At 37.6% G+C, this 13,052-nt stretch overlaps 1 protein-coding gene across 3 annotated transcripts in view; it reads left to right on the top strand.

The window, feature by feature from the left end:
* Nucleotides 1–13,052, top strand: part of PARG (poly(ADP-ribose) glycohydrolase) — a 110,143-nt gene that overhangs the window by 1,727 nt on the left and 95,364 nt on the right. For all 3 annotated transcript variants that reach the window (XM_059900119.1, XM_059900117.1, XM_059900118.1), the window contains exons 2-4: nucleotides 4,800–4,866; nucleotides 5,481–6,461; nucleotides 7,361–7,544. In XM_059900119.1, coding sequence (XP_059756102.1) covers nucleotides 4,829–4,866; nucleotides 5,481–6,461; nucleotides 7,361–7,544 — 1,203 coding nt within the window. In that variant the 5' untranslated portion in view covers nucleotides 4,800–4,828. The remainder of the gene's footprint in view (nucleotides 1–4,799; nucleotides 4,867–5,480; nucleotides 6,462–7,360; nucleotides 7,545–13,052) is intronic.

Here is a 13,052-nt window from a genome sequence, read left to right on the forward strand (position 1 = left end):
AGTATAAAGCATGTAGTGAAAATAAAGGCGACCTAGGACAGACACCACCATGTAAGAGCAGACTGAAGAGAAGCAGCCAGAGAAGTAGGAGGAAAGCCTGCTTTTGTTGTGTCATGCAAGGACGGGGGCATTTCAAAAAGTATGTGTTGGTCAGCAGTATAAGAGAATGGGCACAGGTTAGGAAGTCCTCTGATGAATGGTGTACACTTAGTTCTCTCAGGACTTAGAGGCAATGAGGAGCAGACCTGCACTTAGTATAGAAGGATGAGCAGGATTTGCTGTATAAACCAGGGAAAGAAAAAATTATATAGGCAGAGGGAACGGCATGTACAAAAGGTGGCTTGACAGGAGACCAGAATGACAAGACTCAGCTGAGGCTGGGAAGGGGAGCGAGAGCTTATTTATGGACAAACTCAAGTGCCATTTCAAGGAGTTTGGACTTGACCTGTGGTTAACGGGGAGCCACTAAAAAGCTTGCAAGAAAAGGGATATCATTTGGTTAATATTTTAGAAAAGATGGCTTAGGCAGTGATCTTTGGACCTTTCTGACTGCAACCCACAGTATAAATTTCACTTGGTACACAGAGTAAGCAATATATATATATATATATATCTCCTGGTAAATAGGTCATGTTTATAACAAACAAATGTTTCATGAAATAATACTTTACTGTGTATGCTGCATTATCATGTTGTCTGTATTATTTCATTAAAAAATGTTGGTCATTTGTAGTTTGTGAAATGCTGGATTAGAGAAAGTCAAGACTGTAGACAAGGAGACCAGTTGCAGGAAACAAATGCAGTTGCCCAGTGAGTGATGTAACTGTTCTTTGAATATTGGTGCTATTTTGAAGATGGGGAGGAAGGGATGGGTTTAAGATTTAGGATGTAGATTTCAGAGAACTTGTTGAAGAAGAGTGGAGGGGAGGGGAACTAAGGGTGACCTCCAAGTACTGTATCTGACTTATGTAACAGGCTAATTTGTGGTCCTGTTAACTTTATTTGCATGTAAAGGAGAAGGAGTGAGTTGGGTGGGGGGGTCTGTCAGTCCTCACTAATTGGATCTTCTGATTTTCAGAAGAGGGAGTGAATTAATACTTGGGCTGTACTTGTGCATGTGTGTAAATGTTTTCTGTATACCTGGCACAGGACACCAATTAACAAAATGTTCAAAATCTAAATTTGTATCAAAATCTATTGTTTGAGATTTTGGAATTCTTTTAGAAACTTGGTATTTAAAATGTTTATATATAGTTATCCTAGAAGTGAGATAGGGAAATGGATATTTATTCAGTATCTTTAAATTTTGTGTTATTTATCTTCCTGGGCATATTTCTTACACTGATTGAAATCTGCAAATCTGCATATAGGCAGAACTCAGCATGCTATTCACCCTCTGATGGGGAATGGTTTATCCAGTTGTGTTGCTGTAGGAGCTCCCCTTTTCTGCCTGTTATAACTACCTAGAGTTTCTCTCCTCGCTCCAGGGATGATCTGAGTGTAGGTCAGTGGTGGGTGGGTGGGAGACTGGAGCTGCCTTGTCCCCCATCCCCCTTATCATTCTTTCAGCTTCGGTGCTGTCAAAAGCACCTTCAAACCTCTTTCCTCACCTCAAAACTCTCCCACTGTCCATCGCTCTTAGGTCTCACCACACCCTTCCTTCCCATGCTTTATCTTGCTGCTGCTGGAGGAAAGAGGCTTTTTGTGAAGGTGAGGGTGTTCCTTTAAATGCAGGTGAATTTTACTGCATTTTGTGCCTTTTGCCGGCATCTCTAGCACCTAATTGAATGATTTGCTCATTGAAATTTGCTGGTTACTGAGTGAGGTTACTTATGAGATTATGTAAATGGTGTGAAGTCAGAGTAAAGTTGGAGAACGACTGATCTCAGTGAAAAAAGAGATTGGGTGGAAATGTTGATAGAGAATACATTTGTTGAGTTTCTGCTTTGTGAGACTGGGCACAATCTTTTCTCTCATTGATCCACATAAGCCTTGGAAATAGGTATTGTTAACCCCATTTTGCAGGTGAAGAAATAAAGGCTTAAAGAAATGAAGTACATACTAGTAAGTGACTGAGCAAAGAGCTCAGCCCAGGATTTTGTTTGACTCCAGATCTCGTATCTATTGATATTTCATCACCTTCTATTGCCTCCCTTTTTGTTTGCTGTGATTACTTCTAGTTAAAAGAAATTCCTCAGAACCCAGGACACATCATTTCATGCTTACTTCAGGAATAAGAGGGGTACAACTGATACAGTCCTGTGATGTGTTGTGAAAGAAACCTTTTGAAGCCAGAAGTAGTGGTATTGGAAAGAGAAGTAGGCTGTCCTTTCTCTGGGGCCATCGGAAGGACTGAGGACCATTTTTTTAGCAGGAAATGTCAGTTCCTCACTTCTTGCTTCTCCTCCTTCACCCTGTTCTCAGGCTTCAGGAATTATAATAGGAAGCCTGAAGCTAGAGAGAGAACACATTCTCAGCGTCAGAGCTGCAGGAGGGAGACCTCTCCTTCAACTACACTGGAACACTCTTCCTAGTTTTTTAGGAAATGATGTTGCATGCACTTTTTTAGGTTCTGTAGACTTGTCATCATAGTGCCATGCTTCATGTGTGTTATAGGAACCTAGCCATTGCATACCATTGAATCTTTACATTTATGGAAAAAGGTATTTTAAATTCTACACTGACCCAAAAAATGAATTTTTTGGCTCATTGCTGATTTGTACTTTGAGGATTTTCTATACTTGCTGTGTTTGATATAAGGAAATTAAATAGAGAAGATGGAACTGTAGAAAAAGTCTCAGAACCAAGTGGATCATCCTCTTACTCCCTTGTGACCGAAACTAATTTTTTCTCTGAAGCCTGATTTGCTGTAGAAGTAGTAACTTAATAAAGTCACGAAAGTAGTGGTGTTTAACAAGAAATATCAAATGTATATATAATTTTTTGTGAAAGAAATGATTTTTAAAATGCTAATAAAAGATTTTGTGGAAAGTATAAATTATTTGGCACTCAAATGCAGTGGTAAATAAATTGTTGATTTTCATATATTTGGGATGGCATCTCATGTTATGGTGTTTGAGGGGACATAGGTAAATAAGAAGAGTTTATGACCTAAGGTACCTAGATTCTTACATTGCAATTTAGACAGTAGTTGAGAATGTTCAAGATTTTCTTATACTAAAATGTTATATACATGTAATCCATATGCAGTACATTAAATTTTGAAAGCATGCTTAAATTTCTAATGTTTATATAAATTGTGGCTTGAATTTATTTATGTTACATGTCCCTCACTGAACCATCAGTTCTACTTTTGCTACTGTCTGCTGGTCATTTCTGTATAGTTATCTTTTTGGCATTTCAAATTTAGTGTGTTCAGTATTGACCCAATCATATTTTCCCCCTAAATCCAGTTCTTTTATAGTCTACATTTCTATTTAATGTTGTCATCATCTTTCAAGTCTCAAGCATTAAAGCTTAGTGTCATCTTTAACTTCTCCTATCATTGTGAGGTCTGTAATGACTCTCACTTCTCAACTTTTTATTCTCTGTCCTTACAAGGACTATTTTTAGATCTTGACCAGTAGTTCTTCAACCTTGCTGATCATCAAAATCATTTTTTAAAAAAAAAAATACAGATTCCAGCTTCCCTCATACCTCCATCATCACATATAGATTTTGATTCAGAAGGTCTAGGTGTGGCCCTTGGATCCATTTGTTGTCAGCCTCCTGATGATTCAGATGGTTTGGGAACCACTGACCTAGACCAATACCTTCCTCACTGGCTTCTACTGACAGGCTGTTCCTTCTTGCCCCTTCACATCTGCCCTCCAGGCTATGTATCCTGCCTGACTTGGAGCCTCCTAGATTTGAACTCTGGCATTATAACTCTGAGTGTGACTTTTGACACTTTTTTGTACCTCTCTTTGTGGGTTGTTCGGGGATCTCTATGATATGGTCCTAGCTGACTTCTCAACCATGTTTTCTGTTGCTTTCTTTATATTTTTCTGCCATTGGTTCCATTGCTTCTGATTTTCCCTTTATGTGATGACATGTTTATTCTTCAAGACACAGTTCAAGCACTACTTATCAGATGATCCCATTTACTTCAGTTCCCTAAAGTAGTCTTTTCCTCAGAAATATCTTAATTTCTTATCAGGATCTTTTTTATTTATTTTATTTTTTAAATTTATCATTATTATTATTTTGGCCATGCTGCACAGCTTGCAGGGTCTCAGTTCCCTGACCAGGGATTAAACCTGGGCCATGGCAGTGAAAACACCAAATCCTAATCACTAGACCACCAGGGAACTCCCTCAGCATCTCTTTTGATACTAATGATAATTAAGAACTAATATTTACTGAACATATATCAGATAGTGCCCTAAGCACTTTGCAATGGTTATTATTTAATTTAAACCTCACAATAACCCCAGGAGAGATACTATTAATTTGCATGTTTACTAATAAGGAATCAGAGACACAGAGAAATGGCTCTTCACAAAGTCATACAGGAATCCAGTAGGGGGGCCAGGATTTGGATCTAGGTAATCTGATTTCAGAGCATGTACTCTCATCCATTAGGCCATACCAATTCTTTTAGGGTCTGGTCACTCTCTCTTCTATGCCAAATGTATTATCTCCCATTGCCTGAGTGGGGAAGGAGTGATTAATCGTTGTTTAATCCACAGAACCTGTCATAATGCCTTACATGCATATATGCTGCTATAGGTATTTTCTCTTTGAAGGTATGCATGCACATACATTAATTTTTTTTTTTTTTTTTTTTTTTTTTACAGTTTTCAAACAGAAGACTATTACCAGTTGGATGGACACGAAAGGACTCAAGACAGCTGAATCAGAAAGGTAAAGAACCATGCCTATATAGAGAAATGAATAACATGATATATGGATGTTTTATTGTGCTTCATGCTGTTTTCTCTTCTTTTTGCTTTCCCATTTTTCTTTATCTACATTTCAGTTAATAAATAATAATTTTTTAGAGTCTCCTATGTGCCAGGGGTGGTCTAATATACTTGAGATACAGAGATGAAAGAGGAATAGTCTCTGTCTTTAAGATACTTATAGTGTAGTGATGCTGACAGACACCAAAACACATGATGATTACATGGTGTGATCAGTGCAACAGTAAAGGTTTAAACAAGGTACAGTGGTGGTTAACATATAAAACAGACAATCAGCTTTACCTTTACAGGAAAGACTGCACAGGAGGTGAGTGAAGTTTAACACTGCACTGTGGCAGGTGTTTGCCAGGCACACAGTTGGGGAAAGGGCATTATAGGCATATGTGCAAAGACATGGACCCATGAAAGAGCATGCTGTATGCTCAGGTAATCACAAGTAGTTTAATTAATGCTGTGACATTGTAGGAGTGTGTTCAGGTAAGTGATTTTTTGCGTCATAACTTCTTTCTGTTGTATCATAAGTTCTGTTGTATCATTCTTTCTATTCTTTTGTAGTTTGCATAGTAAAGAAAACAACAACACAAGAGAAGAATCCATGATGAGTTCTGTACAGAAAGATAACTTTTATCAACATAACATGGAAAAATTAGAAAATGTTTCTCAGCTAGGTTTTGATAAATCACCAGTTGAAAAAAGTACACAATATTTGAACCAGCATCAGACTGCAGCTATCTGTAAGTGGCAAAAGGAAGGGAAACATTCAGAGCGGCTTTTGGAAAGTGAACCTCCAATAGTAAATCTGGTACCAGAGCAGTTCAGTAATGCTAACATTGATCAGTCACCCCAAAATGATGATCACAGCGACACAAATAGTGAGGAGAGTAGAGATAATCAACAATTTTTGACACCTATAAAGCTTGCGAATGCAAAACAGACAACAGAAGATGAACAGGGTGTAGAAGCCAGAAGCCACCAGAAGTGCAGCAAAGCTTGCCATCCCGCCGAAGACTGTGCAGGGTGTCAGCAGGAAGAGACAGACGTGGTGCCAGAGAGCCCCTTGTCAGATATCGGCTCTGAGGATGTTGGTACTGGACTGAAAAATGCCAACAAATTGAGTAGACAAGAAAGTAGCCTAGGAAATTCTCCTGCATTTGAGAAAGAAAGTGAACCCGAGTCACCAATGGATGTAGATAATTCCAAAAATAGTTGTCAGGACTCAGAAGCAGATGAAGAGACAAGTCCAGGTTTTGATGAACAGGAAGATAGTTCCACCCAAACAGCAAATAAACCTTCAAGGTTCCAAGTAAGAGAAGCTGACACTGAATTGAGGAAACGGTCCTCTGCTAAGGGAGGTGAGATTCGATTACATTTCCAATTTGAAGGAGAGAGTCGCGCTGGAATGAATGATTTAAATGTCAAACTACCTGGAAGTACTTCTAGCCTGAATGTAGAGTGCAGAAATTCTAAGCAACATGGGAAAAAGGATTCTAAAATCACGGATCATTTCATGAGAATGCCGAAAGCAGAGGACAAAAGGTAATTTTTGCCATCAAGAGTATCTTCAGTAGTGTAACATGTTTTATAATTTTGTAAGGGGGGTTTAACAAAGTTATGGTTTACACTGAAGCAAAGAAATAGTTGTCTTTCTTGTTAACTATTTATGCTAAACTTAAACCTAGGTTCAAAATGTTAAATTCTAAAAATCCCAGAAACAGAAAACAAGGAGTAAATAAATAATCAGACTTTAGTTTCATGAACTTCCTTCGGAGATTTATGGGAATTACTAGAACATAAATATGATAGTAACTGCTGTTTTCTTAGGCCATTGTATATGCACCTTCTCTAATGCTTTAACAGGCAGGCAGGTGTTATTGTACTCACTTCACAAATGAGAAAATTGAGATTTGGGTTAGAGAATTCACTGAAATTATGTAACTTGTGGGTGGTAAAGCTGGGATTTAAATCCCAGTCTGATTACAAGAAAAATGTAAATGTAAAAATTTTATTTATGCAATTATCCCATATGATATCGTAAAGCCTACTCCATAATTTTTGTGATCTTTTATGGCAAGCATGCCATAGTAAGTTCACTTCATTGAAAATTACTGTCTAGAGTCCTGAGAAGTAGCTGATACTGTGAATCATGACTCATTTGGCAGTGTACATATTTTTACATGGTCCCTTTTTTCAGAAGGTGGTTTACGTGTGTTTGGAAATTCCTTCCACAGAGTATTGAAAATAAGCTCTTGGGTTTTACTGTAAACCTTATAAGGTTTTTTTGTTGTTTTGTTTTGTTTTTTTCTAAATACCAAGGAGAAAGAGCAAGTTTGGCACATTTTAAACAATAACGTTCTGGGTAAGTTTTTTCACTTGTGTATCTAAGTAAATTTAAACGGTAAGTGGTTTGTGACTGAATACATTTGTTTTGATCTTAGAAAAGAACAATGTGAAATCAAACATCAAAGAACAGAAAGGAAGATCCCTAAATACATTCCACCTCACCTTTCTCCAGATAAGAAATGGCTTGGAACTCCTATTGAGGAGATGAGAAGAATGCCAAGGTGTGGGATCCGGCTGCCTCCGTTGAGACCATCTGCCAATCACACAGTGACTATTCGGGTAGGTGTTACCTCTTACCTATAAAGAGAGAAGATGCTAAGTCTTAATTTATTCTGATACTTATAAATGTGAAAAACAGACCAAAGCATAGAAAGTGCTTCTCTTTTCTGCATATATAAAGTACTGAGAATTCTACAGGATGGAGAAATATAATGATAGCTCACTTAACACGGTACTTAATAAATCCATAAGATGAATCATTGTTAGCTGGTGAGGAAATTGAATTTTTCTGTATTTTTAAGAAAATTTATTGGATTTAAAAAAAAATTCAATTGACAATATTTATTGAGTACCCACTACATGTTAGGTACTAAAATTCAAAGTTGTATGTGGTTCAATATCCTCAAATCATTCTTCAGTTTTACCCTCTTTTCTGAGCTTTAGATTCTTCTAGACATCTCCATCACTGTCCCACAGGTATCTCAAACTCAACATTTTTAAAACAAACCTTATTTTAAAAAATTGTGGTTATACATATACCATCTTAACCATTTTTAAGTGTACATTTCAGTGGCATTCAGTCCATTCACAATTGTTGTGCAATGTTGTGCAATTACCACTATTCATTTCCAGAAATTTTTCATCTTCCCACACAGAAACTCTACCTACTAAACAATAACTTCCCATTCCTAACTAACCCCTGGTAACCTCTTTCACACTGTCCATGGGTTCTTTTTTTTAAAAACAACAACAACAACAACTTTATTGAGGTATATAAAAGTAACCCATTTTAAGTACTCAATTCAGTGATATTTAGTTAATTTTTTAAAAAATTTTATTTATTTATTTTTGGCTGCGTTGGGTCTTTGTTGCTTCGCATGGGCTTTCTCTAGTTGCAGTGAGTGGGAGCTACTCTTTGTTGCGGTGCTCAGGCTTCTCATTGTGGTGGCTTCTCTTGTTGCGGAGCACGGGCTCTAGGTGCGCAGGCTCTAGTAGTTGTGGCACAGGGGCTCAGTAGTTGTGGCTCACGGGCTCTAGAGCGCAGGCTCAGTAGTTTTGGCACACGGGTTTAGTTGCTCCGTGGCATGTGGGATATTCCCAGACCAGGGCTCGAACCCCTGTCCCTCCTGCATTGACAGGTGGATTCTTAACCATTGTGCCACCAGGGAAGCCCATATTTAGTTAATTTACTGACTTAGGCAACCATCACCATAATCCAATTTTAGAAGATTTCTACTACTCATAGAATAGTTTTAAATATTCATGTCTTGGGAATTCTCTGGTGGTCCAGTGGTTAGGATGGTTAGGACTCAGCACTTTCACTGCTGTGGGCCTGGGTTTGATCCCTGGTCAGGGAACTAAGATCCTACAAGCCGTGTGGCATGGCCAAAACAAAAAACAAAAAAACCCCATAGAGGATTAAATATTCATCTCATTTATTAGTCAGACTCTGTATGAGATTTCACAGGGGCTACTTAAAAAAAATCCCTTTTCTTGTACAACTTAGTCTACATGTGATTAAATATTTTGAAGTGTAGAATTTATTAACATAGGTAGCAGCAACATTGAGCAGGGTGGTGGGGTTTGACTGAGCTCCTAAAGATGAGCAGAAATTTCTGAGGTGGAGTTAATTTAGTAAGGCAAGGGAATTCCAGACAGATACATAACCTGTATAGGAAAAGGCTGTGTAGTTAAAAACTATTTGTTTTAGAAATGAAAAACAATTGATTTGCTAGAACTGAGAATTTGGATGGGAAATGGTGGAAGAGAAGACTTGAAAGGTGGATTGGGTCCATATTGTAGAGGGCTTCAGGTGCCAGGAACTGGACTTGAGTCTGTAAGAATTGGAACTCATTAAAATGAGTTGTCTGTGTAGACAAGAGTTGTGCTGTATGTATAGCAAGATTGATCAGACAGGTATAGGTAAGGAAAACTGAAGTGAGGATGCATTGGAAACAGGGGAAGGTAATGTAAGAGCTCAGATAAGAGATGAAAAGTAAAGAAACAATAATTATCAAATTGTGCTGCATGGAAGTGGTTCAGGGGTTCTTTTGAAATTGACTCACATTTCTTTTCTAAATTATATTTTTAGCTATGGAAAACCTGTAGTAAAAGAACTAACAAATGCACTCAAATTTTAAAATGCTTGATACCGTATTTTAACCAGCAGATTTTACCAAGAGAACTCATTTTTATGCAGCTCATAGAATCAAGGTTGTCTTGCCACTGCTGTTTGACTGAAGAATTTCCTTAAGCATCAAAATAACAGTTAAAAAAGGTTACCATTTGCAACTATTTTGGTGTGTGAATAGGATTTTCTTAATACTGGATAAGAGATATAAATAGTAGGTTGATATAAGCTTTAGCTGTCATCTCTAACTCCTGATTTCAGATTTTATAGTCCTTAAAGTAGTCTCATTGCTATTGATGTTAGAGTATGTAAAGTTACTGTAAAAATTATATTTATTTAAATAGCTTATGTTTAAATATAATGATTTTGTATCAGATTTCTTAGGGAAAAAAAGAGTTCTGCTATTTAAAGAAGTTTGGAAATAACTGAGACAGGGTAATAACCGTGGGAATAAAAAAGAATAAATGCTTGCATTGTTTTGAGGTAATATTGATAGGACATGGTGAATTCTTAAGTATGGGTGATAAGGGAAAAGGAGGCATTGCTAATGTGTGTAAAATTAAGAAAAGACTTGGATGACTGACAAGATGTTAATGGTGAAGATTTGGAGAAAAGGTTGATCGAGGGAAGTAAGTGATATTTTGACTTTTCCTGCTTCCTCTCTCCCACTACCCACAAAGAAAACCTGAAGCATCTTATACCATCATTACTTAATCTCGGTAACTACTGTTTATTTATTGTTAGATATCCATGAATTTATAAAAGTTTTATTTTATTACAAAAGTAATATAGGCTCAATGGAAAAAAAGAAAAAAGCAACTGTTATGTGAAAGTGAATACCTCAGAAAACCCAAGTGTCTCTCAGTCCTATTCCCAGAGTTTAACAATTTGGTGTATTTTCTTCTAGATTCTTTTTCCTGAATATGGTAATATGATATATGTATAATTAATAGTTATTAGATAGACAGTCCTTAGTTACATTTCTAAGATGCCAGATATTAATAGTTACAGAAGTTGAAGTAATAAAGTAAAGCTGATATTTAGCGTTAGAAATGTAAGGCAATCTGAAATTGCATGGACATAATAGTCAGTGCTTGATTATCTGTAAATGCTTGCATGCACACACATTCACACACCAACATGTACACACATAAGGCAAACACATGTAGGTGCATGCACTACACACATGCACACACGCATTTAGACAGACAGACATCCAAAGCATATTCTTATATATATGTTCCCCTGTGTGTGAACCTCTACTGGTACCTGTTTTTGTCACCTCAGATTACATGGAACATCTTTACAGAATCACTTTTGGGATCCTCATATGGAGGTGAAAATACTTTTGGCATGATTGATGACTCAGCCACTTTTGACCATTCTTTATTCTTTCCTCCTTGGAATATTCTCATCCTTTGGATTCCTTGACACTATATAATCGTGATTTTCTTCCTACCTCCTTAAGCCACTTCTTATGTTCCTTTTAGCTTTTTTTCTATATGTGGCCCTTAAATGGTCGTTGGAGTTCCCCAAAGCTTTTTCATAGGTCCTCTTATCTTCTCCTTCTCTCTCGGGGTAGTCTTATACACACTCATGGTTTTAATGGTTATCTATATAAATGGCCTATAAATTTATTTATCTTGGGTTGCAGACTTTTTTTTTTTTTTAATGAAATTAACACTTATACTGGGTCTTTATTTATTTATTTATTTTATTTTTGGCTGTGTTGGGTCTTCGTTTCTGTGCGAGGGCTTTCTCTAGTTGCGGCAAGCGGGGGCCCCTCTTCATCACGGTGCGCGGGCCTCTCACGATCGCGGCCTCTCTTGCTGCGGCACAAGCTCCAGATGCGCAGGCTCAGTAGTTGTGGCTCACGGGCCCAGTTGCTCCACGGCATGTGGAATCTTCCCAGAACAGGGCTCGAACCCATGTCCCCTGCATTAGCAGGCAGATTCTCAACCACTGCGCCACCAGGGAAGCGCGGGTTGCAGACTTTTAATGAAGCTGCCTATTTGACAGCAGCTTTCCCTTTTCAAGGCTATTCCCTTTTCTTGTTTCGTCCGCCTTTTCCTACTTCTTTTTATCCTTTGGAGTTGAGCTCAATTGCTACTTCCTCGAAGCCTTCCCTAAGCTTACCAGATAAGTTAAAATTGTCTAGAAAGGTTCTTATGACGCTATGAACCTCTCATTTATAGCATCTTACATTTGAAATTTTATATTTATTTATGTGATTATTTGATGATCTACAGTGAAATTCTGATTTATGGTATAGCATGGATGAACCTTGAAAACATTATGCTAAGTGGGAGGCCAGGCACAAAAGGTCACATTTTGTATGATTCCATTTATATGAAATGTCCAGATTAGGCAAAATGTAAAGCTATTTTGTTTTAAAGTATCTTTTTCCTCAAACATTTACTTAATGCTTATTATAAGTAGCATGTGTATATATATGCATACATATACACACATACGTACGTATACATATGTGTGTATATTTACATATACAGTTGACCCTTGAACAACTCGAGGGTTAGGGGTGCCAACCCTCTGGGCAGTCCAAAAGCCAAGTATAACTTTACAGTTGGCCCTCCATATCCGAGTTTCCACATCCACAGATTCAATCAACTGCTGATTGTGTGGTACTGTAGTACGTATTCATTGAAAAAGATCGTTGTATAAGTGGACCCATGCCGTTCAAACCCGTGTTGTTCAAGCGTCAACTGTATGTATGTAAACACTTATACGTATTAGAAACACATATGTCAGGCTCTGTTGCAAATATTCAAAATACAAAGTTCATATAATTACTATTCTCAAGATGTTTAGAGTCTAGTGGGGGAAGGGAAAAAAGTGTGCTCTAGTATGATAATGATCTAATAAAACAAGAGAGAATACACTTACTGCCTATTAGAAAGTTTTTAAAGACTTCTTAGAGGAAATGAAGATTGAGCTGAGTCTTGAAGATCAGAATAGATGTTTACCCAGATAGTGTTTGCAGTAAGAGAGGATGTTAAAAACTGAAATCATTTAGAATCAAAGTATAGGCAGAGGGGAGCCATTATAGGATTAGAAACTTGGGGATACTTGAGAAACATACTGTTATTCCCAAGTGGGGATAAGGGTTTTATGGGGGATGAATGTGTCTGGGAGTAGTTGGAGTTAGGGAGAGGGATAGAAAGCTGTTGCCAGAAATTCAGGCAATGAATAATGAGGACGGGGGGTGGGGGGCGGTTGGGGGCTGGATGGGATGAAGATAGAATGCCCAGGACATGGTGACTTGGAAACTGATTAACTGGAAGTAAGGAGGGGGAACAACTGAAAAAGACATGAGATTTCTTGCCTAGGAGCTGGTCTGTATTTTATAACATTTGCTTTGGCTGCTTTCTTTGGATTATTTTGTACAAGAGATATGCCTAGTTTTTATGCACTTACAG

Source organism: Balaenoptera ricei, chromosome 16, assembly GCF_028023285.1.
Source record: "Balaenoptera ricei isolate mBalRic1 chromosome 16, mBalRic1.hap2, whole genome shotgun sequence".
Classification (NCBI taxonomy): Eukaryota; Metazoa; Chordata; class Mammalia; order Artiodactyla; family Balaenopteridae; genus Balaenoptera; species Balaenoptera ricei.